Below are 25,157 nucleotides of genomic sequence, written 5' to 3' on the forward strand. Positions count from 1 at the left end.
AAAAAAAATACGTAAAGTTACGAAAAATCCCTACCAAAATAAAAAAAAAAAAAAAGAAGAAAGGCTTATAATGTTCACAAAGATGCGAAAAAAAAGCTTCGTGAGTGTGCAGAGATATGAAATCATCATTCCATTTATAGCGATAAGTGTAGATATTATATTCAATTCAACTAATAGAATTGATAAAGACATAGACGAGTGTGATAAAGGAAAGCAGTAAAAATTTGCGGTAAAAATATGTTTCTAGTTATACATTATATGTAGTTACACGGTTACACTAATAACGGTATATATATACGTATGTATTACATTGCGTTCTAGAATATTTAATGATTTGACGACAACGAAAATGTTATCAATTCCTGAGATGTTTTTTATACATTATTTAAACGCAATCTCACTAAAATGACCTTTACTAATCCATATTATCATAACAATTATTTATGTAACATAAACCACAAAGCATTTCGCACTTCGCGGTTTGAGACAGAATGACTCTTTTGTTCGAAACCAAATGGATTCTTTTCTTAGTTGCCCTTCGATATCCCTACTACACACGCGTTTATTAGATGTACCGCGGCGGTTGCCGTGCGTGCATTCTTCCGAATATTCGGCGGAAGAACCATAGGGATATCGATGGCACATTAGGCACGTCGGCTTTGAAGGTATAGCGCTTTGTGTCGCGAAGCCGTTGGAAAGTTCCGTGCTCGTGTGCCGCCACACTATGATAGAAAATACCGGGTCATAATCGCACAGAGGAATCAACGTACGGCTACAGGTGTAAAAAAATGTATGGGGTGATTTTTAAATCTAAAATAAAATGGAAATTAAAAATAAAAAATTGCATTTTCGACTTTACTGTCTTGAAAATTCCATGAAGTTGTTCTCAATATGCTGTTGCAGACTTTAATGAGTAGGAAGGAATAATGTAATAATATAGGTATAAAGTAATCTACGATTTTTTTCAAATGTCTTCAAACGTCAATTTTTTCCATACAACTTGTACGAGGTAAGCTGCTGTCCATGTATCGTTCGATTTGAGGATCCCTGCGCACCCCGCTGTTTATGTTAACCTATTTGACAATTTGAGAAGCATCATGAAAGATAAGAAATTCGATATTTGTTTACAACGTTTATAGCAACCTAATAGCTGGTAGCTAGCAACTTCGGCTCACTTGGTTCCTTAGGAACTGACAAATTTATAACATTTTACAACAGTTGAATTCGTAACAACAGTACGTACTAAGGAAAAAATGTGATTCCATGCGACGATGAAAAAATATCAATGCTAGTACAATCGATATGCCGAATATCAAAAGTTAATATTAAATTTAAACGGTGTATGGAGAATATATTAAAATTGCCGCATCGCTCCATTGATCCATAATCATTTGAAAGGGAATATTCTTTTTTCTTTTCCAAAAAGAATATAATAAACAATTAATTTGTCTTTCTTAACGAACTTACAATTAGTTTAGTTATTGCGCGTTTCTTTTATTCTCATATTTGTCTATCTCGGACAGAAAAGTAGATATGAATTTTTCCGTAGAACCGTACAATTAAATAGAACTCAATAAGTTCTTATCTATGCTAGCGTGCAACCAAACGGGGCAGACCCCTTATTTTATAAAATCTTGTAATGATGATGTGTTACGTTCAGCACTTGACCGCCTGGTGCAGCACTAGTCCGGATACAATCAGAAGCACAAGCGTAAGCACTGCCATTTTCTCTCTGCAGTTTATAAGATATACATATAACTATATTTCTAGCTCATAGATGAGTTACGACATATGATTGTGTAGTAGACAGCGTGGGAGAATTGTTAGACTGTTGCCATTGTCATACGTTTCCGTGCGAACGGGTTCTGTATTAAGTAGATAATCCTGTATTAAACATGTATCTATATATATGCCCTAACATAATCAGAATAAATTTATTTGTATGGTATCTTTTTATCAGTCATTTTAGTAATGATCAACTAGTGTGCATGAAAAAATATATATATATGTAAAAATATGTATAATCAGAATAGATTTATTTGTATGGTATTTTTTTTATTAGTCATTTTAGTAATGATTAGCTAGTATGTATGAAAAAATATGCGCGAAGATTTAAAAGAATAAATTAATTTATTGGATCATATTTTAAGGAATTAACTATTGCATAGTAGAATTTGATCTGTGAAAGGAACAAATTTCTTATCTTTTGATACTAACGAAGTATGTATGCACATAGTTAACACATACAGACAAACTGACTATCTGACTTGCCAGGACGTCAAAGCAATGCCACGTTCAGGGCTTTGAAGTTGAGTCAGCGTACGTTCTTGTCGAGGAGGATCACGCCGCATTCAACCGCAGAACTTCGTAGAGTGCGTACCTCAAGTCGTTCCTGCGTCTTTTCATTCCTATGTTAAACTGTTGTTTGATCGTTTTCTTTATGTGAATAGTGTCTACAAATAATTAAGTTCAAATTGGATGAATAAAACTAAAATTCTTATAAGATAGTGTTCGGTAAGTAGATAATATTTAATTTTATTTTGTTCTGCATACAAAAGTTCTCTTATTATGAAGTGATTAAAAGTGCAGAGATACAAATTTATGTCTTTATATAATAACTGCTTTTCATGATCTCATTATATAACCTATGTTACAAAATATTACAAAAAATAATGAAAGCTAAAGAAACTGTGATGAAAAAAATGTTGATGCGTTTTTTTTATACTCAATGTTTTAGTATTAGGAACAAATACATAACTTCAACTGCATATATCTACTCTTATGAACATTTTTTGTTTTATGAATTGAATGTTAAAATAATATTTAAATCGATCGCATCATTATATGATTATTTTTTGTCTAATTTTGAAATGAAAATATAACAGCAAATAGGGCAATTCTTGATTTGCTGATAAAGCATTATGTGATACAATAAATCATTCCCGGAGAAATCCCTGATATACGATTTGACAAATGTATCTCTATCGGTCAACAGCGCGAATTAACAGAGAGGTTATGCTAGATCAGAATCGAAGATCAACTTGCATTATAGCGTAGTTGTGGTTTAATTAGATTAAGCGGTAAACAATTTACATATTAAATTTCACGACTGATTTAGTGGAATATGTTGGAATTGAAATTTTGGTGCAAATTATACTTATTCGAACGTTCGTTTTGTATGTAGTTGTCGATCATTTTATAATTACATACAATACTGTTTCTCTTAACTTTTGTAGTTAAACTTCACCTTGGGAGATCAGAAATTATTGACTTTCTTTTATATTGTCTAATTCTCAATTAGTGGAATACAAAAATGCAAGTTTTAAGTCTAGGGATATATCGGTTTAAAAGTTATGCATATGTTAAATCAAGTTATTTACCAATTGTCCAAAATTTAGCAAAAAAATAAACAATTAAATAAATAAAATACGTATAAAATAATAATAAAAATAATTAAATAAAATAATGTTAAATCAAGTACTTTTAGCGTAATTTTCATGTTACTTTAACTTGTTACGTGTCCAAACCTAACTCAATTGTGCATCTGTTTCCAGATGAAATTTCTCCTTTGATTTCATATATGTATTACTTTTGATCTGGTGGTTTCCAAAACTAAATAAAATAGATCTAATAAAACCAGATTCCCCAAGGAAAAGTTCAGTCTCGTTCTTGTTCTATGAATGCATTTAATTGTGAATTATTCAATTTATGATACGAACGAAAGATCTGCTATTTTCGACAAGTTCAATAATTTAGTTAAATATTTTATTAGTTTGTTATATGTACGTGATTTTCTTATATGTAAATAGTGAATTCGGGGGAAAAAAGGACAACATCTTTACAATATAATAAATGCTTTAACTTGTAGATTACATGATATATAATAATAACAACATAAAAATAAAAGAAATATAATATATAAAGTGACTCTAGAATATAGGTATGTATAGTGGGGAGACTTAATTAAATATGTTATCATTTATACCTATATGTTTATTTCTTTAGAGTAAAATAAAGTTTCTAACACTGTGTTTGATTATTTGAAACCATGCGAGGTTGTCTATTAAGAGATGAAATTTCTTTCTTTCTATTGAAAATCTTTTACAACTAAATTGTAAATGGAGACCATAAATGATTATCAATTGATAATTCTAGAAAAGATTCTCTTAGTTAATCCGAAACAGTGCCGTCAATCACATAGCAGATCATATTACATTGTTTTTATTTTATACATATGCATAGCTACTTTGCGATAATAAAAGCTTTATTATATCAGTTATTGATGATAGTTCACATGTACTGACTGCATTATCATGGCGTGGCACTGTGATCGGTGGCATTGCCTTTAGAATCTAAAAGTTTAGATAGCGAGGGGATCACGTCATACAATCTCTTTAGATTTTTTTAGATTAGCAAAAAAAAGGTTGCCAAAACGAATTTAATAAGCTACCATAGTATAATAGTATCGAATTTTAGCCGAAGCTATAGAAAGACTGACTAGACTTCGATTTTTATGATTTTTGGATATGTCGTAAACCTTAACATTTTGAATAAATTGTTCCTATACACATAAGGATTAAAGCAGGTTAGTTTCCGAGATATTCGCGAGAAACTGTCGTCGTCAAACATTGAATTTTGCCTATAGTTGTGGATTACGACAGCGCATGCGTCAAATGGTTGACACAATGTATATACATCGCATAGTACGTATATATATGTATAGTGCTTACAGTACATTTGATAAAAATCCACATCATCGATGAATCACATGGAAAGTCCAGTCGGAAAAATTGTGAAATACAAATTAAATAATAGTAATTAAAAGAAATTGATGAATCGCACAAGTATCCGGAAGCTTATAATTAGAGATAGATAAACAGCAAGTGGTATTTGTGATAAATTTCTGCTGAAAGTATTACAAATAACAGTTGATATTATTCTATTAAGATATTATTCAACGTATCATCATATCATCATAAAGCTAGTTTCCAGTGTTAAGCGTTAGTATTGGCGTAAGTTTATGCAAATGAGCTTTTATTGTAAGAAAATGTCAAGTTCGAACGCTTAGGACGACCGCCTGGTTTTTGTTACTGTGGGAAGACACTTGTGTACCATAAATTAAACACAATTAAATTCATATGGTGTGTGAGCTAGCGGGCTCTGACATCTTACGTTTGCGCGAAAACGTGAAGCTTCGAACGCTCGCAGCCATTTTTCTTTTTTTTTTTTTTTTTTAAATCTTTGTTTATTAATTCCAGGTTTTTTACATATTTTTTTTTACATGATTTTTTCCAGAATAAACGCTGAATTCTGATTGTAGGGTGGTACAGGCAAAAGTACCGATACGCGACGGTACAACATAGCCATGCATTATTACATTTTTTTTCTTTTTTTAAGATTATTATTGTAACTTAAATTTAGGCCGCTGTTGCGCTGTGCTTATGTGCGATATTTTAATTTATATCCTGAAAGCCTGGACGCAAAAACAGGACAGTTCGCTAGCCTATTAGGGAGGCGATGGGAGAGGGTGAACTGGGAGGGGAGGGGAGGGGTGTTCTGTGGAATTAGTATAATATTTATTTACATATTTACATTATTTACGTATTTACATTTTTATTCGGTGAGCGTTGCCGTTCTGTGGCTCTTTATCTTGTTGTTTTTGTTATGGGTTCCGTATCCACCAATATTTTTTTGTGTTTTTTCTGTGTTTGTGTTCTGAATCCTTTTGGGGGAGGGCCATGTTGTATCTCCACCTAGTGTCTGCAGTACGACCATCTAGGTTTTCCTCGTATTGTATAGATTTCATTCCTATTTTCTCTTGTATATGGTAAATTATAGGGATGTTATTTTGGTCTTGGAGATAGTTTCTTTCGTCTAGGTGTAGAAAGGCTTCGGGGGGATGTAGCCTGTTAACAGAGTAGTTTTGAAGTATGCGTCGTTTGGGAATAAACAGCCGAAGGTTAAGCTATTTTCTTTTATCTTCGCAGCTTGCGCAAAGTGATTTCTTATTAGTTTTAGGATGTGACAGTCGATGCGGTGGATGTTGGCTAAGTCGTATATTTTTTTGTTTTTTACATATTTTTTGTATCCGCTGTGTTCTGATCTGTAAATGCTCAGGCCAGCTCTGATGCATTTTCTTTCGAATATACGAATTTTTTCCATTAGTGAAGCTGGTATGTTGTACCATATTGGACAGCCGTTGGTTATAATAGGTCTTATTAGCGTTTGGTAGCACATGATTTTTACTTTGCTATCGAGATGTCTGGAGTAAAACAGTCTTTTTGTATTCCAGAATGCTTTACTGGCTTTGGAGAGTTGGATTTCGATGTGTTGCTTATAGTTTAGTTTTTCATTTATATTTACTCCTAGGTATTTTACGCAATTTTTGTGTGGTATGAGGTTCTCTTCGTTTGCTTTTTCTTTTAGGTGGAATTTTTTGCAGTGTTCCCTTTCTGTTGGGCCGATTTTGCTTGTCATGGGTCTGAATAGAATGGTTTCGCATTTGCTTGCATTGATTTTTAGTTTCCATATATAATAGTAATCGCTGATTTTATTAAAGAGTTCTTGCAGTTCTTCTGTTCTTATCGTTTTGGTTCTGCAGTCTGTTACGTAGATGATTAGGTCATCCGCGAAGGCAATGGAGTGAACGCGCTCGCAGCCATTGCTTGGATTTCGTCATCCTCGTTTCTAGAAAGAGATAGCGAAGCCACTTGAGAGTGTCGTATACTACGTTCTCTTGCTAACGCACAGGTTAGCGGGCTTCCACGATTTTACGGCTGTGAATATATTAGGTTACTCCTTGTACAATCGTGGACGAAAGTCAAAGTTTTTTTTTTTTTTTTTTTTTTTTTTTTAATTTGTGCTTTACAATTCGTCCAGCTGGACATTTGGTAAATTTTTCTAACTTTATTGTTAAATAATATGTGGTGACTATCCCTAGCGGGATACCATCTTCCAGTTTATCTATCTATCTCTCTAGCGAGATTAGTGGCATGCCTTCTTCTTAGTCTTCTTTTTATATGGGTTTTGCTTGTTTCAGCAGCCTGCTTGTTTGCATGCGTTGCTATTTTTTCCTTGTATTTTTTTGCGTATCTGCCAATTTCTTCCTTGACTATTGGTATTTTTAAGTCTTTAAGTAAATCCTCGTTTATGACATACCATGGGGCGTTAACTATTGTTCTGAATATTTTCGATTGTAGTGACTCTAGTTTATTTATGTGGCTCATTGCTGCTGTTCCTCATAATCGTATTTCGTACATCCAAATTGCTTTTGTTATCGTTTTATACCCATGCACACGATCGAACCTCTTTACATTAACGAAAGGTCAGCCAATTCAGCGGGGCGCACTGTCATCCTCAATCCGGACGATACCCAAGCAGCAGTTTACCTCCTACAAGTCGTAGAGAGAGTACTGCGATTCTCCCGTCCGCAACGGTCCACAACAAAATCACACACGCGTTACGATTGCCTCGACCGCGAGTGTCCAGAAAAAATACATGAAATTACAATAAATGTTCGATATGTCCTCCGTTTCCTTGTAAACAGAGCCTAACTTTTCTCTCAAAATTTTGCCGTATTGTGTTATCATGTGTACTCAGAAGTAAAAGTCGAGGGGATTTAAATCTGGGGACCGAGTAGGCTAAAGCACAGGTCCTGTTCCATCGACCCACCTGTTTTCAAAACAGCTGGTCAAACGCTCTTACACATTTTTCTTTTTTTATCTTTGTTTATTAATTCCAAGTTTTTTACATATTTTTTTTTTACATGATTTTTTTTCCAGAATAAACGCTGAATTCTAATTGTAAGGTGATACAGGCAAAAGTACCGATATGCGACGGTACGACGTAGCCATGCATTATTACATTTTTTTTCTTTTTTTAAGATTATTATTGTAACTTAAATTTAGGCCGCTGTTGCGCTGTGCTTATGTGCGATATTTTAATTTATATCCTGAAAGCGTGGACGCAAAAACAGGACAGTTCGCTAGCCTATTAGGGAGGGGATGGGAGGGGATGGACTGGGAGGAGAGGAGGGGCTAAACGCTCTTACACTGCGTTGGTGGAATGCGATGGTGCACCATCTTGCATGAATCATCTCTTAGTACATGTGGATTTTTACGTGCCCAGAAATATTCCTTACATATATTTGTTATATTTACCAAATGTCCAGCTGCATAAATTGCAAAGTATAAACTTAACAATAAAAAAAAATTATGTTTGTTATTTCACAGTTATTAAATATTGCCTCATCAGTAAATAATATGCTCACGGGGAAATAGGATTTGCGTTGGATTTTCCAACTCATCCATTTGCAAAAATTTCTTCTTGTGAGAAAATCTTTTATTTTTAACTCCTGAACTTTCTGAAACCTATACGGGTGTAGATTTTCTTTCTTCAATACAATAATGTTCTTCAGCAGCAATAATCGTCGTACTTAACCCGGGATTTTCTTGAATATGGTGCAGCATTCTATCTCCCACATTGTCGCGCTGAATTCGTCCGTCAGGTTTACCGGTACCCTGCAATCGCTGGTCTATTTTGCGAAATATCTTTGCGCTGGGCATAGTCCCATTGTATTTTTCGTCGTATAAACGTTGCGCTCTTGTGCTATTGCCGTCCGTCGCATCGTAACAAAAATGCATGTCCGAAAGTTCTCCAAATGTATGTAACATTTTGTAATAAATATGGTGACATAAATAATAAAAAACGTATAATATTGCTACACTACATACAACACTCACTACTTGCACAACACACGCACTACGACTACTGCATGCACAATAAATTTTCTTATTTATATAAAAATAGTCTTTCCAAGATAATATTGTTTGTTCTCTTAATTATTGTAATGAGAGATATTAACCCTTTGAGTGCTGTGGGCGCATATAGGTGTCTGGCGAAAGCTATCGGTGTGGACTAAGGACACATATATGCGCTTTCTGTAAGTGCCCGGCATGGGCTAAGGACGCATATATGGGTTTTTCAATTTTTCCGAACACCTACGCAGAAGTAATACTATTACGTTTGTGTGAAATAAATATAAATGCATTCCTTACGGCAGTAAACAAATGCCAATAGTGCCTCGTTATTGTTGAAGAGGTCACCACTTGTAAGAAAACTCTACATCTGGCTTTTTTAGTTTCCTCAAGCACTGAATTTTTCACACGCAACTAAATTATTAACTTGTGTTATATTTACTAAATTTAGTTTTCTAGTTTATTGTTTTCTAGTTTATTACCCAAATTCTAGTTAACTGTAAATTTCAATGTTTATAATAAATAATTAACAATAACTAAAAAATAACGCTCTTGAATCATTTAATCTCGTGCAAAAGAATTACTATAACTTATTACGATTTGCGCTTTGAATAGTCAATCAACAGAGTTCGGTCTAACGAAAAAGTATTCCGTCCACAGCGATTGTCAGCGCTAGACGCGCGCCGTCGGTACGGACGACATAGGCCGCGAGTAGTCAGCACTCAAAGAGTTAAAGAATTTCAAGTTCAGGTTCAATCTTAATATTACGGAAGGAAAGATTGTTTTTTTCGAATTAAAGTGCTAAGAAAATGTAGTAAGAAAATGTAGTATACACTTTGTTGTTTACCATTGTAGGTACATACAGGGTGAAGCAGAGTGATTCTACGTGAAAAATAAGTCATAAATATAGAATAAAATTGTTTCATATGACGCTTCGTTTCTGGCTTCTCAGAAACCTCTTTGAGACCTCGTTAAAAAAAAAAAAAAAAAAAAAAAAAAAAAAAAAAAAAAAAAAAAAAAAAAAAAAAAAAAAAAAAAAAGTTTAAACATGTTTAATCACGAACTGGTTTTGTACACATACATGATATACTTTGAAATTTATTTTTCTCGAAATTCGATTATTTCGTGAACAACTTTTATTGTGCATTTTTGACTTATTTTCAAATATAGTTTAAACCTCTGTCGACTACTGACTCATGTGCAGTCCAGAATTAGCCAAATTTAAATATATTTGTTAAATCTTCAAAGTCGATTTTTTTGATAACGAAGTTTCAAATGATAACATATTATACTGTAGTATCGGAAAAGGATGGGATTAGGATAATTTAGGTTTGTAAAATTCTCCTAATACTATTTATTAAGATAAATAAAAATAACAAGGATTAATTGGACAGAGAACGATAAATGTTCAACTTGAACTAAAACACAAAAGTCTTATTCCGCTCAAATCACTCTCTATAACTCTCGTCTTCGGCATCCGCACTCGCACGCTCTCGATTCTCAACCCATACTGCACGCCTTTTGCATTCGTTCTCGCCTGCGTCTTAACTAACATTGTCTTTAGCGTCTCTTTTGTTTTTTTGCCCGCCCTATAGCGCACGTGTCCCGAAAACGCTCGTGGCCAGGGTCACGTAGGCCTTTTCGACGAAACTGTTCAGTTGAAAAGATCGACGATACATTGTTGTACCCAACGACACCGCGGTTCTCGCAACATTGTATACGGTTCGGCCGATATCTTAGGCCTTTTGTCCACGATACTACAATACCAAATCTGTTGTTATTTTTGCACGTCGAATCACACCCTGCCCGATTGTACAACGATTATCGTCCCTCCCTGTATATGTAAATATAGTATATATATTATAGCAGTAAGTTTCTTGAGTTATATCTCAAATAAGGATAATTGTAAAAGTTAAATGTCAATACTATAAATATGCTTAAGAGTGTTAAAATATCTCGATTACTGTTAGAGAATATACGGTTTAAAGCATACTATTATAATTCCTTTCTAACAAATCACTTAGCTCTAGTACAGTATCCAAGCAGCAAAATAATTGAATAAAATAATACTTATTAAGGGTTCGTGAGGTTTGTGAAGCCGAAAATGAGAGTTGTTCTTCGCGGAAATAAGACATACAAAATTTCGATTAGTCTGTTGATCAATGCTCTAATGGATTTTGATGATACCTTTTCTAAAATTTGATACTTTTAGCCTACTGTATGGGTTACTGCGTATGCGGTTAAATCCTGAGCATAAGTATTGGATTAGGTTTAGGTTATGTTTTATTTTCCAACTGGTACGTCGTTACACCGTGAGATGTCCGGTCAGGCCCTGATAACACATAGAGCGGCAAGCGACGGAGAAAAGCATTGGATTTGTTTTGCCCAGTAACGCTTAGCGTTCTGTATGTTCACGACCTTTCGCAGATTTCTACATTTAAGACCTTTGTCAAATGTTCATAAGCTCGAATTTTCAAAACCGTTCATTGCAGTGGAAAAAGACGCTCATTTTCGGCTTTAGCGATCTAAAATATCATCGGAAATACACGTTCAGATCAACAATTTTTCTGCATAGATACTATACTACGTCTAATCACTTTAATGTATTTGGTTCTGATAATTATGTAAAACTTAATAAATAAAGCAATTTTTTCCAAAAAATTGCAAATTGCAAATTGCAAATTACAAATCTCAATTTATAATTTTAACTAATTGTAAGTCGCTAATAACCTACATATTTTTTTTATTATTTTTTTATATATAGAAATTGATGCGATTGTAAATAATATCGTTGCCTTATGATTTCTTAGTATTGCGGAAGACTTGACGATAATTGCGAAGTCTAGGAACTAAACAATAAACGCACGCACACGACACGTGCAAATTCGATTATGCGAGCTCCTTGTGCTATAGCCGCGAAATAATAATTATTTCTTTTTTTCGATATTTTTGTGAGAAATTATTAAATAGAAATTAATTTGTATTTAAATAGAAGGCACCACTAAAACTTAAAGAAATTTCTCAAAAAGTAAAATGATTAAAGAAGATTATATTTAACTGTGCTAATTACGAATAACCATTATAAATGATACAAATTTTGCAAAATTCGTAGAGGAGTTCCGTCCTCTCCGATTTCCGAATATATTATACAAATTAATATTTGGACAACTTCTTTTGTACATATAACGGACCACTCGTTTAGTTTCTGAGATACAAAAAACTGCGGATACAAGATACAATGTATTTCTGTCTATAGTTATGCATCTAAGGCAGCGTATGCGCCCAACAACCAATACTTGGAAATACGCCGCCTGAAGTTGCCCAAAACACACATACTGCGTCAGTGTTAGTTATTGGGCGCATACGCTGTTATAGGCGCACAACTATAAGCAGAATTCACTGTAGTGATACCGACATATTTTTGCGAAATGTCGCAGAAATTAAGACCGACTGATGGTTATTTATACAATATATAGGAGAAAGTTGTTTAAAAAGCTTTACAACATATTTAAAAATTCACGAAATTGGAAGGGACAGAATGATTCCACAAGTTCGTCCTATACTGTTGAAGAATAGAAATACTTGTTTGTGATATTAGTGTATCACCTGGGTAATCCTCAAAATGTCGGATACGAAAAAGCATTCAGTGTCACATTGTCGATAATACTTCGTCGATAATAATGGTGAGCGGTAATCAAAATAAAATTCCCGTCATCGATAATGGTTATCGATAAAAAAAAAATTCCTGTCATCGATAACGATTATGTTGAAAATGACAACGTGAGTTCGTGCTCGCCCTCCACATGCGGATGCATTAGTTACAAAAACAGTAATTAGAAGATTGTTCTAGATGCAATCGATAGACTCGATCGATGGTTTTAAGATGCTCCTTTGTTTTCTTTCCCTAGTCCATGTAATAAAGGTTTCTACGGCTCAGAACGGTGCAATACTGTAATAACTATTGTGATCCTACCTCTGAATATAGAAATAACAACAGGTTATCGGTAGCAAAAAGAATTCGCGTCATCGATAATAGTTATCGGTAACCAATAAAATAAAATTTTCATCATTGATAACGATTATTCGTAACCAACAAAAAAATTTGTCATCAATAATCATTTATAATGATTATTTGTAACCAAAATCATTTAAACGCAGATATTAATTCTTATATTATAATTTTTTAATTTTGAGATATAACAGTTATAGTGTGGGCTTTGTGGTGTATACTTTGGGTTATTCTAATGTTGACGGCATACTTTTCATTCAAAGTTCGATAAAACAGCAATGAAAAGTCGTACATTAAGTTTTAAGAGGTCGTTGTAAAGAGAAGGAAGGTAAATATTTGATCTTCAGGTACATAGTGGTTTCAATCATAAAAAAAAAATGTTGCAATGCCCATAAAGGCGTTTGAATTTGTAAAATTTTCGAAAAGAAGAAGTATCTTCATTTTCCTTTCCGGTTATATAAGGTAAAAACAACTGTTGTTGTAGTAAAGTTTTTTAACGAAGCTGTAATAGTTTAAATGTCGACAGTTTTTCATTGAAAATTTAATGATCCTTTAATTTCGTACGACAATTCATATAATTCATATTTTGCCCTTCATCCGATAATTATTGACATTTTATATCCAAAAATATTAAATTATCGCTTAATTTATTATCGGTACTGAATAGTTGCTATAATGTTAGTGTGTAACGAAGAGAAAAGATTAAGAAAATAAAAAGCATGCGAGAAGGCAATCTATAATGGTTTAGATACGAGGGATAAAAGTATCTGTATATTCGATACTTAATACTTTACCGACCGCTAGCGATTCAACAGCATACGCATGTCCGACCGGCATCTCAGGCGCAGATTCTCCCTGGCGCCAGCTCTGTTTCGCTTTAGACTCTCCAATACCATTCTTTTTGTTTATCGCGACCGATACGTTTTTCAAATTGGTATAAAACTGTGGGAGTTTACAAAGCAACGCAACTGACGCAATTGAACAAGGTACCTTAATACTAAATAACAAATTACTGCTCAAATAATGAAAAAGATTGACAAAAAGCCGATTAACAGGCTATCGGTCGGTAAAGTGTTAATATCACTTTAGATTTTGATCTAACAATTGTGTTATACTTGCAGATGTTTTAAACATCCGAAGAAGGAAAACAACACAGTGGATAAAATTATTTAGAAGGGTAAGAAAGATTCTTCTTCAAACGTTTATCTTAAACATTGTAATTTTATGAAGTATATATTAATAGAGAAATATCTCTTTTACCGACATCCAAATGGGAAGTAGCAAAATGAGTGACGCTGCGGCGCAAGAGTTGGAAGAACAATTCGGTTCATTGTGTATTGGAGAAGAGACGGAGCTAGATATCAATAAACTAAACGAAGGCCAGAAGCAAACGTACGATAATATATGCAAATTATTAAATGAAAAACAGAAGTCGATTATCACGATCGATGTTCCAAGCGGAACTGGTAAAACGTTTCTTCTCTGCACTTTGGCTGTAAACTGCGGGAGAAAAGTAAAAATTCTTATATTCCGGAAAGACCAGGCAAGTGAAATTTTGTTGAAGAATATACAGACGTACACGTATGCATCTTTCTGTATGCGTCATTTCAAACTACAGTATCATAAAGCAATTCAAATGTTTCAAACGTTCAGTGATGATAAGATTCGAGAACTTTATAAATTAATCGTGTACTCTAGAAAGTTTGTCGTTGTTGAAGACAGACCCGTTCTTATTTTAGACATATATACTATACCCTCACCGGCCATGTTGCTTCTATTATACATACTATTCCTTAAACATAATCTGCACTTACTTTTTGTTGGGGATGCTATGCAATTACATTCTATCAATAAATGTGCATTGCATATGGAAAGTAATTATTATATTATTCAGATATTGAAGGAAGAAAGCTTCTCGTCAATAATTAATTTAAGTAAAAACATGCGAATACGTGACACCTTGTTTGAAGCGAAAGTAGCAAATTTTTATAAACTTCTGCAGCAAGTACAACCTACTGGGAACGTTCCGTTGAATTATAAACTACGTTACCATTTATACACTCAGTTTCGACCGAAATATCTCGTTGAAGAACGTTTTGATACTATTTACATTGCTCAAACTCATCGCAACATTACAAGACGTTTACGTCGCTTCATTAAATATCTGAAGTCAACTGGCACAACGTATTATGAAGTACCATTTTGTTATGAATTAAATACAACCAAGCTTCCTCCCGATACAAGTGAATATAAATTTTTTCCCTTGCTGTTAGTAAAAGGATACAAATATATATACATTACCGAAAAAGGTGTCCATCATGTTGTTCACTTGGAGGATATACTGTTTGAAAACAACGAAATTAAGAGTTTGATAATCAGATTTGTAAAAGATAAAAATCGCGTTGAAATAATTAAACGGGTCAAGCTTAATTATTATCAGACTTCACCAGATTATCGTAATTGGTTATACAAAAACGGTGTGATATATGATAAAAGTGATATACAGCAATTTCCTTTACGTCCATATACGCTGACATACCATGCTACTATAGGACGAACGATTGACGAAGCGCAAATAGAGCTTAGTTGCAAGTGTGTATATGCCAACTTCTTATACATTGGTCTTTGTTCTGTACGCCACGATATCGATATTCATAAAATTCATGATGAACGAGATCTGGCAGGATATTTGATGACGGAGTATATGGAAACTCTTGTACCAAATAAAGACAGTGAAAAATACTATTATCGTTGTCACTTGGACAAATGTGAAATTTATCCATATATTGTTAAAAATACAAACAGCGAGTATCTAGATAATATCGAATGGACGACTATGAATGATATACATAAATTTGAGACAAGCCGGAAAAAATTTATCCGCATTGAACGCAGTGAATACGAGAAGCCCAACAAAAAAGTGGAGACACAATACATGGAAATTACAGAATTTGTGAAAGAAAATCCACAAGTGATACTTCGTACAATGGGCAAAGTACCTGCTGACGATTTGAACAACTATTACAATAAGGAAAAGAAAAGGAAGAAGGAGAAACAGCAAGAGAACAAAGAATCAAATGCATTACGTTACTTACGTAAAAATTACAATAAGTGGGTTCGTAATAGAAAAAATAATTTCCAAGAATAAGTCTATGTGCGAATATTAAAGAAAATTCATACTTTTATATTTTATTTTGATATATTTTCATAAGAGTCTATATATATATAGTTTAAGCGGTTGAAAATTAATGTTACGCAGTTGAACGCCGCTGATGCCTTCAAATGACCCTTTAAGTAGTGCCATGATGCAAATGGGTTATAGATGCAAGAATTAATTATGCGCAAGATTCCAGTTCTGTGTCTATGTTCTTAAAAATTTAAATTTACATAAACATCCGCAATTTAATAATTATGTTAAGTCTTCAAATTGATGCTTCTTGAGTGACATTCATAACATGTAGAATTGACGCCGGCACCAATATTTATAATTTTCTCTGTGAGGCGGCGCTCGAATGCACGGTCTGCTTCGTGGGGCGGCGCAGCGTCGGATTAGACTGACAATTTTTCTACTTTGACCCCAATTTATAGTAAAATTACAAAAGCTATACGATTCCTGTTGGGTTCAATGAATTCCGTGGACTTCAACTAACACATTGATATACTATAGTTTGGCAATATCAATTTGCATATATCTATAAATGTTAAGTAAAGCTGATGGGACTCTAATTTTGTACTCTTTTCGTTTTTTCGTTTAAATTTTTAAAATGGACTGACAAAAGGTCAGCATGTATGCTAGCTACTTCCAAAAATCACAGGTGTGTTATAATGTCGAGATAAAATAATATAAACTTATTTTGTGCAATATGTACATGTGTCACGGGACAGACACGTGTGACCTACCGATGGTACACGCCGGCGTCAACGTGTTAAATTTATGTTTTGTCATACGTTTCCTTTATTTCTTTGTTGTAAGTTAGGGAAACAAAATCTTATGGTCCAAAAATTTTATTTGTATTACGTATATTATAAAAAATTATACTTATAGACAATTGTTGATAATTATATGCTTTATGTGATTCTATGATCTTTTAGATATAAATGTTTGTTATATAATGTCTGTTACTGCAATTTACAGCTGCTTTTTGTTGAATTTGTTAAGGGATAAAAAGATCCTGAAAATTAATTGAAACAGTTCATTTTAATTAGTACATTTTTATAAATATTCTATTTTTTACCTCTCTGATAAAATCAAATTAAACAGCATACTTAAATCTTATTATAGTTTTAAAAAGATAGTAAAACAACAAAAAATTCTACGTATTAATCTCTGTTATTTAATTAGCCTTAGTCTATGTTTGTTCTATCAAACTCTTTATACTTGTTTGTTATTTTATTTATAAACAATAAATATTTTAATATTTTCTTAACTAATAAGCAATTTTTTGTTTTACAAAATTTAAAGTAGCTTTTTGCAGTTGCATCACATTCCAGATTAACCCTTTGCACTCGAGAGGCTATTTCCCGTTAAATTTTGACCTCTCCAATTGATAAGAGCGCAGTACTGGTTAGTAAATAGATTCTTTAGCTCTTTATATTGTTTGTTATGAAGTGTGAAATGTTACGCTTTAAAACGAGGATGAAATATTTATGTTCAAATTCTTCCAAAACCATGGTTATAGTAACGTGTCCGACGTTAATTCAGATTTGACGATCGTGACAGAAGTATTATAGTCTTGTAAATTTAGAAGCTCAAAAAAATGGATTTGGAAATTTGTTGAATTAATTCATATATTAAAATATAAAAGAACGAAAGGTCACTTAACCACCCACCTACAAGACACTCGTCACATATACGGAAATTTACCTTGAGTTATTGCTACGCCCGACCAAAATGGCCGCCGAGTGCAAAGGGTTAAAAATTGAGGAACTTTAGGACTTATTTGACTTAACTTGAATTATTTTTTTACAAAGTGGAATTTAAGGGATGGTAGGAGAGATCTAAAAAGCTGTAAAAGAAAAGTAATAAAAAAAAAATTGTCGTAACATACAGTAGCGAACAAAAGATTAAGACGAAATGGAAAAAATAAATAATTGATTTACTTTCCATAGAAAATATAAATACAGTGTCCTACTTTTGACTAATTAGACATTTGTTCGTACACTTACAAAAATAATTTCATTTTGATATTTTGCTCAGTAGCTAAGTTATAAAAAAGCAACGAAAGCTGTATATTTCGTCGGTCAAAAGTTTAAAACTACACAAAAAATATTAATTTTTGGTAAGAAAATATACACAATTTTTGTTTAAATTCGATATTTTGTCCAATATCCGTTATTTCTTATCACTTCGGTACATCTTCTTGGCATAGTATCTATTAATTTTTTATATTGATCTACCGTAATATTACTCCAAGCTGTTTCAATTGTGAAGTTCATTTAAATTTTTCGGTTTATAACCTTGTACTGTGTGGGTTTTTTTTTTTTTTTTTTTTTTTTTTTTTAAATGATGTTCCACAAATTCTGGATTGGATTAATGTCTGGTGATTGCGACGGACATGGCAACACGGTAATATTTTCTTCTTCAAAACACTGCTTCACAACCCGAGCCGTGTGCTTCGGATCATTATCATTTTGAAAAAGAAAATCATCACGCATATTGTTGCGTGCAAAAGGCAACATTGTTATTAAATAGGTTTTGGAGTTCGATATTTAATTGATTCACACAGATTCAGTTTTTGTATTCTGTATTTCACCACCGTGTACAGCCATATGAACACACTGGATATACTCAGATAATTAACTCGTGGCAGACGCCAAAAACAAAAGAGCGTCGTTAGAAGTCGCACCAACTTTGCATGTAGCAACTAGTGATCATACCAACCTAATATTTTCCTCAACAAACATTGTGTTCTTGAGTATGTCCATGTACTGAAAACGGTCCATACTTCTGAGGTGGTTGTTGGTGAAGGTGCCCACAAAAAATACTCTTGATGTTTAACAAAAAAGGTTTATTAAACCATTAACACTCAACAGTCAACAATTCACGATCAACAATTAACAATCGATTAACAATCAAGAGTTAATAATCACGTATCTCGAATTGTGTTTGCTTCGCTATGACGCTAAACCTTTCGCACTTCGCAGCTCGGGACGGACTGAATCTTTTGTTCGAAACCAAACGGATTCTTTTCTTTGTTGCCCCTCCATATTCGCACTACGCACGCGTTTATTAGATGCCGCGACGGTTGCCGCGTATGCATTCTTCCGAATATTCGGCGAAGGAACCGTAGGGATATCGATGGTACATTAGGTATGTCGGCCTTACGCTTTGTAGTTATAGCGCCTTGTGTCCCGTAGCCGTTGGAAAGTTCCGTGGTTGAGTGCCGCCACAATTCCATCAATACGATATATCGGACCAGGACCGCCTCAAGAAAGACACGCCCACCCCATAACGTTCCCACCACCATGTTTAAGAGTTTTTAAAACGCATTGTGTTTTCGGACTTTCGCCAATTCGACGTCTAACATACCGTATCCCGTCGGAAGAGACACGATTGAATTTCAATTCGCCTGAAAACAATACCTTTTGCCAATCTTCACATGTCCGATGCTTATGAGCTTCAGCAAATGCAAGTCGTCTTTTTCGATTCCTAGAACTCAACAGTGGTTTCTTTCGGGGTTTTCATCCTCTTAAGTTAAAATCTTCTAATCTTCTCCTAACAGTTCTAGCGCTAATTTGTGTATCATTTTTATAGTTTATCTCCGCAGCAATATTATGTGCACTACGAAAACGATCCTTTTCGCTCAATCGATGAATCCGGCCATCCATTTTCGGCGTTGCGTTTCCGTGGTCTCCTGTTTTTCGGTTGATCGCAATACATGCCTGCCTTTAAAAATTTATACCAAGCTTGCTTACAAGCCATTTCTGATCTGTTCACTATATTTGCTATTTCGGTGAAGGTTTTAGTTTGATTTCATAGCCTTACGATTTCTTTCTTTTCGTTCTCAAGTAAATTTTTTTATTTCCCCATAGTCTGTTCCTACCTAAATGAATTTTAAGCAATAAAAGCTACACTAAACAATGATTTTGACATTCTAGGAAAAAAAAATATCATTCACGTTTTACACAGATCGTCTTAAACTAATGTCCACTGTTTACAAGTGCTAAGCGGTAACTAACTGTTGTAACTCCTACATTGTTTGTATTTAACTGGCGGTTTGAGGTTATGAAGGTCAAACATACAGCTATGTTATTCCAAAGAGACGAACCGAATAGAAGAATAATACGCGTATAAGATGTTTGTAATACGGTTTCCAACTAATCGTCTTAAACTTTTGTCTGCTACTGTATAGTTACAATAAATATATATTTATATATACTTGAATTTATGCTTTTGTCATAAATGTTGATTATATTTGTTTATTCCATAATTTTGTGAAATATGTTAAAAAAGCTCTTTTTAACATTTTACAAAATATTATTTATATATTATATACCTAAATTTATTTCACAAACAAAGTGAAATATGTCTGAAATGTTATTACAAGAAGAAGATTTTCATTGATAATTGTTTTCAATCAGAATTATACTTTTTCACTAGTATTGTATTGTAAGTAACGAAAGGATAAACATAGTTTTTTGACATTCTATAAAATATATTGAATTAATATTATTCCTTTTTTATATAACTTTTTATTTTATTCGAATAAATATCTATTATTATTAGCAGAACCTTTATGTATATCGAAAATCAACAGTCGACCTTTTTATTTTATTTTAGTTAAATGTTATGTTTTAGTATTAAAGCGGAAGTAAACAGTTTAACATCAAAGTATTGTTCAAGTGCAAATTAATGTTGAGGATACTTATAAGTAAAATAATATCGTTTAATAATTTATAATATAAGTTGATCCTACAAGCTGATGACAAAGGATTGAAAGACTTTAATTATTGTATAAGATTTTTTTACAAATTTTACAAAATATATTTGGCGATTATAAATCGTTAAACAAAGCGACAAATTTTAATTAAAAGGATGAAGATGGCAGATTATATCAGTTTACATTGTCTTTTACTGATGGTTGCTTAGAAACCTATAGCATTGATTTTGTAATTGTAGGAATTTAATCGATTTTCAAGAACGATATATTAATTACTTCCCAAATTGTATTCATTGTGTATTCATTGTATTTGTCATTCAAATTGTGTATCCATTTGTATTCATTGTCATACAATCCCAAAGTTGTTACCAAAAATGTTTACTATTTAATTTTAAAGCTAAACGCATTTTTCTATCTTCTTGTAATTTCAAAATTATGTATTACAGTTTTGGCTCGTATAATAAATAATAAACAACTGGTTTCTGACTCGAAATAAGCAGTTCACTATTCCCTCTTCCTTATTTCTTATACAACTCGACAAAGTGAGAGTTTCAAATATGAGTAAGGGGTCTGCGAAAGCCAGAAGCAATCAATTTTTGCGATCGAATGAACAATAACATCGTTTAGTGGAAGACGAATAGAATATGTATAATGCCTTCTCACTCTAGCATTGGCGACTCTGAAGTGTTATATGCTCCTCGGCCAATCATTTTTTGTTTCACCGCTATCTCCAACCTGTCGCTCGTTCTGCGTGTTCTTTCTTATTGCGTTCGAAAACAAAGTCAAGCCGAGTAGCACATATGATTCCTATTAAGCAACCAGTCGATCTCGACTCTATGTTGCCTATTTCGAGGTTGTACTTGTTATAATATTAAAGTATTACTTTTTTATAGTTATATCTTCGGTTTATAAAATATGTCCTTGTTTAAAAGACGTATATCTTTATATCTAAGATGTTCATCCAATTTTCAAATAAGTTTTTATTATAAAGTGATATTAAAATAAAAATATTGCTGAAAATATATTTATCAAGTTTTTCTCTTGCGACCTTTAAATAATACGATCGAATAGTAATGCGTCTACTCTATATGTATAATATTAGCTACAAGTGGTTCATTCGAATCGTAAGTTAAAAAATGTTGATCGTAGCTGCTGTAGGAGAGGGCACGCGTGTTCGCCGGGTGGCTTGAGTTTCATAGGATGGCAAGTGAGGGTGGCGCGTCGACGATTATAGGGAGGGGGAATGCGCCGTCACGTCAGTATTCCGCGAACCATCGACGAGTGTAGTTCGTGTCTTTGTTCGTTCCAATTTTCTTGTCATCAGTAACTATATATTCGTGTTCGTAATTTGACAACCGAGAACATCGTGAATCATTAAATTTATTCTTTGTTTTATCAATAACACTAATAATTTGTATGATTCGTCGTCCATGAACTTTCGTTCGTAATCTTTTCGTCGTTCATTCGTTGAAAGATGATGTATGGTCGGTAATGTCGCTGATTAAGGAGTACTGACTACCATTCGAGTAAACGTTGATAATAAATGATAGCAGGCAAATTTCGCGAGGCGTTATTCGAGAAATGTGAGCGTTGACAAGACGAATTTACGCGCGATCAACGATTTTGCGCCGCGGAGCGCGAACTACGACCTCGTTGGTCAACTCGAGACGAGTAAAACGAGACGGCGTGGCGTCTGTATCAGCAAACAACGTAGCTGCGTCTCGCGTTCGGATTGAAACGCGAGTGAGTGGTTGTTGGAGAGTGATAAGAGAGGCGGGATGAGTGCAAGAGAAGTCACCCTTGTTGGAGGCTCTCCGTGGGGATTTCGTATGCATGGTGGACATGACCTGCATCAACCCCTCCGTATCTCTAGGGTAAGTCTATTCATCGACCGTTTCACTAACGCAAATTAATGATCTTTTGAACGTAACTTAACTGTGAATATCTACTACGTTAATATATATACTACAGTTAGATTTATTTGTTTTGCGTTTATCACGCGTATACTTACGTATATCGTTTGACGTTGGTTTTACGTTGTTTAATGTCACGCGTATTTTAGCATCGTTTGTTCGGACATAGATGCGTTAACTCAGGCTCGTGGCGACAAACCTTTGTAGTGTTGTCATTGATAACTATTCAGATCCAGTCGCGTTATATCACGGTGTGAATAAACTGTAAAGTTTGTAAAGTACTGTGGTATTTAATTTAATGTTACGTTTTTTGAGGAATGTTATAATTAATATATTATAATATATAGTTATTTCTTTCAATTAAAATAATTTCTTTAATAAATATTTTAAAGTAGGAATTTAATATGGTTAGAGACATTTTTATCAGATATAATAGCATAATTGTCAGTACTGCATAGATGTGTACCTATGTAATAGACTAATTATTATTGTTAGGTTATTCTTAATATATCCATTACTATTATTTCAATTCGAGTAAATTATTATTGCATTATACATATAGGAATATTTCTGTGTATTGCATTTTAATTCGACCTGAAGCTATACATTTTTAATTACTACTAAATTATTAGTTTAACACTTTTGACACTTTTGGTTTTGCGAATTATCAAACATTTCTTAAGTACAATGAAATTTAACTTTATGAAAGATAATTCGATAAATTAATTTTTTTTAGAGTACGCAAAAAATAATTTTTCTTCAGATTTCTTGACTTCTTCTATTTTTATAAATCTGGAAAATCCGATAAAGGTTGTGATGAAATTGAAGCTAGTTCTGATCTGAGAATCAGAAAAGTTGTGATGGAATTAAGGTTAATTAGAGCTAAAGCTGTTTAAAATAATAAACAATAAAGAGAATGTAAATGTCCACTGAAATACTTTATATAAGCGGGCATGAAACAATTTTATATTTTTATTTTAAATTTATTTTAAAATGTATATATTTTAAAATACTGTGATTTTCTCTCTCTTTAATGTTTCGCGTATCCTCTGGAGATTTGTGTGAAAATGGCGTACCCCGTAAGTAGAGGAATAGAGCTATAGTTATATAAAATATAACAGCGAGAATAAAATGAAATATACATACGTATATAGACATTAAATTTTGTACGCCTAAATTAACTAATGAACTGAAAACAATGTATGGGTATTAAGAGTAGTTTATACGTAAATATTCAGACACTTTAATCCATTTATAATAACAATATGTATATTTTACCGAAGCATATAAATTAATAATGAATTAATAATTATAAGCAATATTTATCACTTTATACAATTATCAGACTATAACGTTAAATTACCTATTAATAGAACATAGAAATATGTAATATATATTATTATTTATTATATGTACTACTACATACTTTTAATGTTTAAATATCATTGACTGTATTAACATAGGAATTCTTTCTATTGGTTTAGATCCTTTTTAATCTGATTTGTAATTCAAAAATTGAAAAGTTTGTCAAGGAACAAATTATTTCTGTAAAGTTCGGCAGTTACAAACGCCAGCTTTATTATCGGTTATAATATATTACTATATGTAGCTCTGATGACTATAAGGTATAAATAATAAGTGCCGTTTAATTCTATAATTAAAATATATTTTTATACGTGTATTCTATAAAACTTCAGTAAAGTGTCAAAATTTAGATAATTTAAAGTTCGAGACGTATTTCAAAATCTTCCCCGCCCGAAAAATGTTGGCATGCAACCTGAATGTAGCTGGTTATAAATATCGAGCCATCGATGTTTTGAACGTTGCCAGTAAATTGATACTTGGCACGGACAAATAAGACGCATCGATTTCAAAACCACGCCATGTTTGTTACACACATAGTCAGAATTATCGAAGTTTGGTTAAGATGTAATACTGGACGATAGCTTTGTATCTCGTGGTCGTTCTAAAGTCGCTTACGAATCTAGTAATTTATATCAGTAGCTTGTGTTAATCTTTTGTTTAGGTTAGAATACATTTGTTCTTCATATTTTGTAGAACGAATAAGAAAATAAATTTATCTATTTATTTATGAACTCTGATATAAAATATAATGCATGAGGATTAAATATAAGGAAAAAGATCAAATAAGCATGCAATATCACACTACTACATCGCAGTATTATATTATTTTCAGCGCATACTAATTCTAAAGAGGATCACATTGAAACAAAGTACTCGTTATATTAGAGATAAATCGTCTTAAAACACTAGAGATTCGCTACTACTAATTTATGTACAAAATATTAAAAATTTTATATTTCGTTTATGATTGAAACTCTGCTTTCTGTTTCAAAATATTGCATTCATTAAAAATATCGTAATAATTTAAAGACATAAACATTTTAATAAGTTTAATTAATATTTGTAAAATTAAATATGAAAGTACTAGTTTTGGCATAGTGTTATAATTTACACAAACAATAATTATTAGAAAACAAGCTTATATGATTACATTATTAAAAATTAAAATTAAAACGCGTAATTTATAACCTAGCAAATAATTTTATTTTCCTACGACGAACTTGTTATTTAACTT

At 32.8% G+C, this 25,157-nt stretch overlaps 2 protein-coding genes across 4 annotated transcripts in view; both read left to right on the forward strand.

Annotated features, from left to right (window-relative positions):
- Positions 1-2,315: 2,315 nt before the first annotated feature.
- LOC126926418 (uncharacterized) lies at positions 2,316-15,970 on the forward strand. 3 transcript variants are annotated; one of them, XM_050742717.1, is made up of 3 exons: positions 2,316-2,514; positions 13,887-13,942; positions 14,009-15,970. In XM_050742717.1, the coding sequence occupies exon 3, from the start codon at positions 14,036-14,038 to the stop codon at positions 15,911-15,913; it is 1,878 nt and encodes a 625-aa protein (XP_050598674.1). In that variant the 5' UTR covers positions 2,316-2,514; positions 13,887-13,942; positions 14,009-14,035; the 3' UTR covers positions 15,914-15,970. The 3 variants fall into 3 exon arrangements, with proteins under 3 accessions (XP_050598674.1, XP_050598676.1, XP_050598675.1); XM_050742719.1 differs by having other exon boundaries at positions 14,044-15,970; XM_050742718.1 differs by having other exon boundaries at positions 2,317-2,514; positions 14,047-15,970.
- Positions 15,971-21,875: 5,905 nt separating this feature from the next.
- Positions 21,876-25,157, forward strand: part of LOC126926444 (uncharacterized) — a 343,177-nt gene continuing 339,895 nt past the window's right edge. Inside the window, exon 1 of the mRNA XM_050742776.1 lies at positions 21,876-22,519. Within this exon, the coding sequence (XP_050598733.1) occupies positions 22,424-22,519 (96 nt within the window). The 5' untranslated portion in view covers positions 21,876-22,423. The remainder of the gene's footprint in view (positions 22,520-25,157) is intronic.

Source organism: Bombus affinis, chromosome 18 (genome assembly GCF_024516045.1).
Source record: "Bombus affinis isolate iyBomAffi1 chromosome 18, iyBomAffi1.2, whole genome shotgun sequence".
NCBI lineage: Eukaryota > Metazoa > Arthropoda > Insecta > Hymenoptera > Apidae > Bombus > Bombus affinis.

Coding starts and splice junctions, on each gene's coding strand:
- LOC126926418 (XM_050742717.1), top strand. CDS start 14,036: ATGGGAAGTAGCAAAATGAGTGACGCTGCGGCGCAAGAGTTGGAAGAA.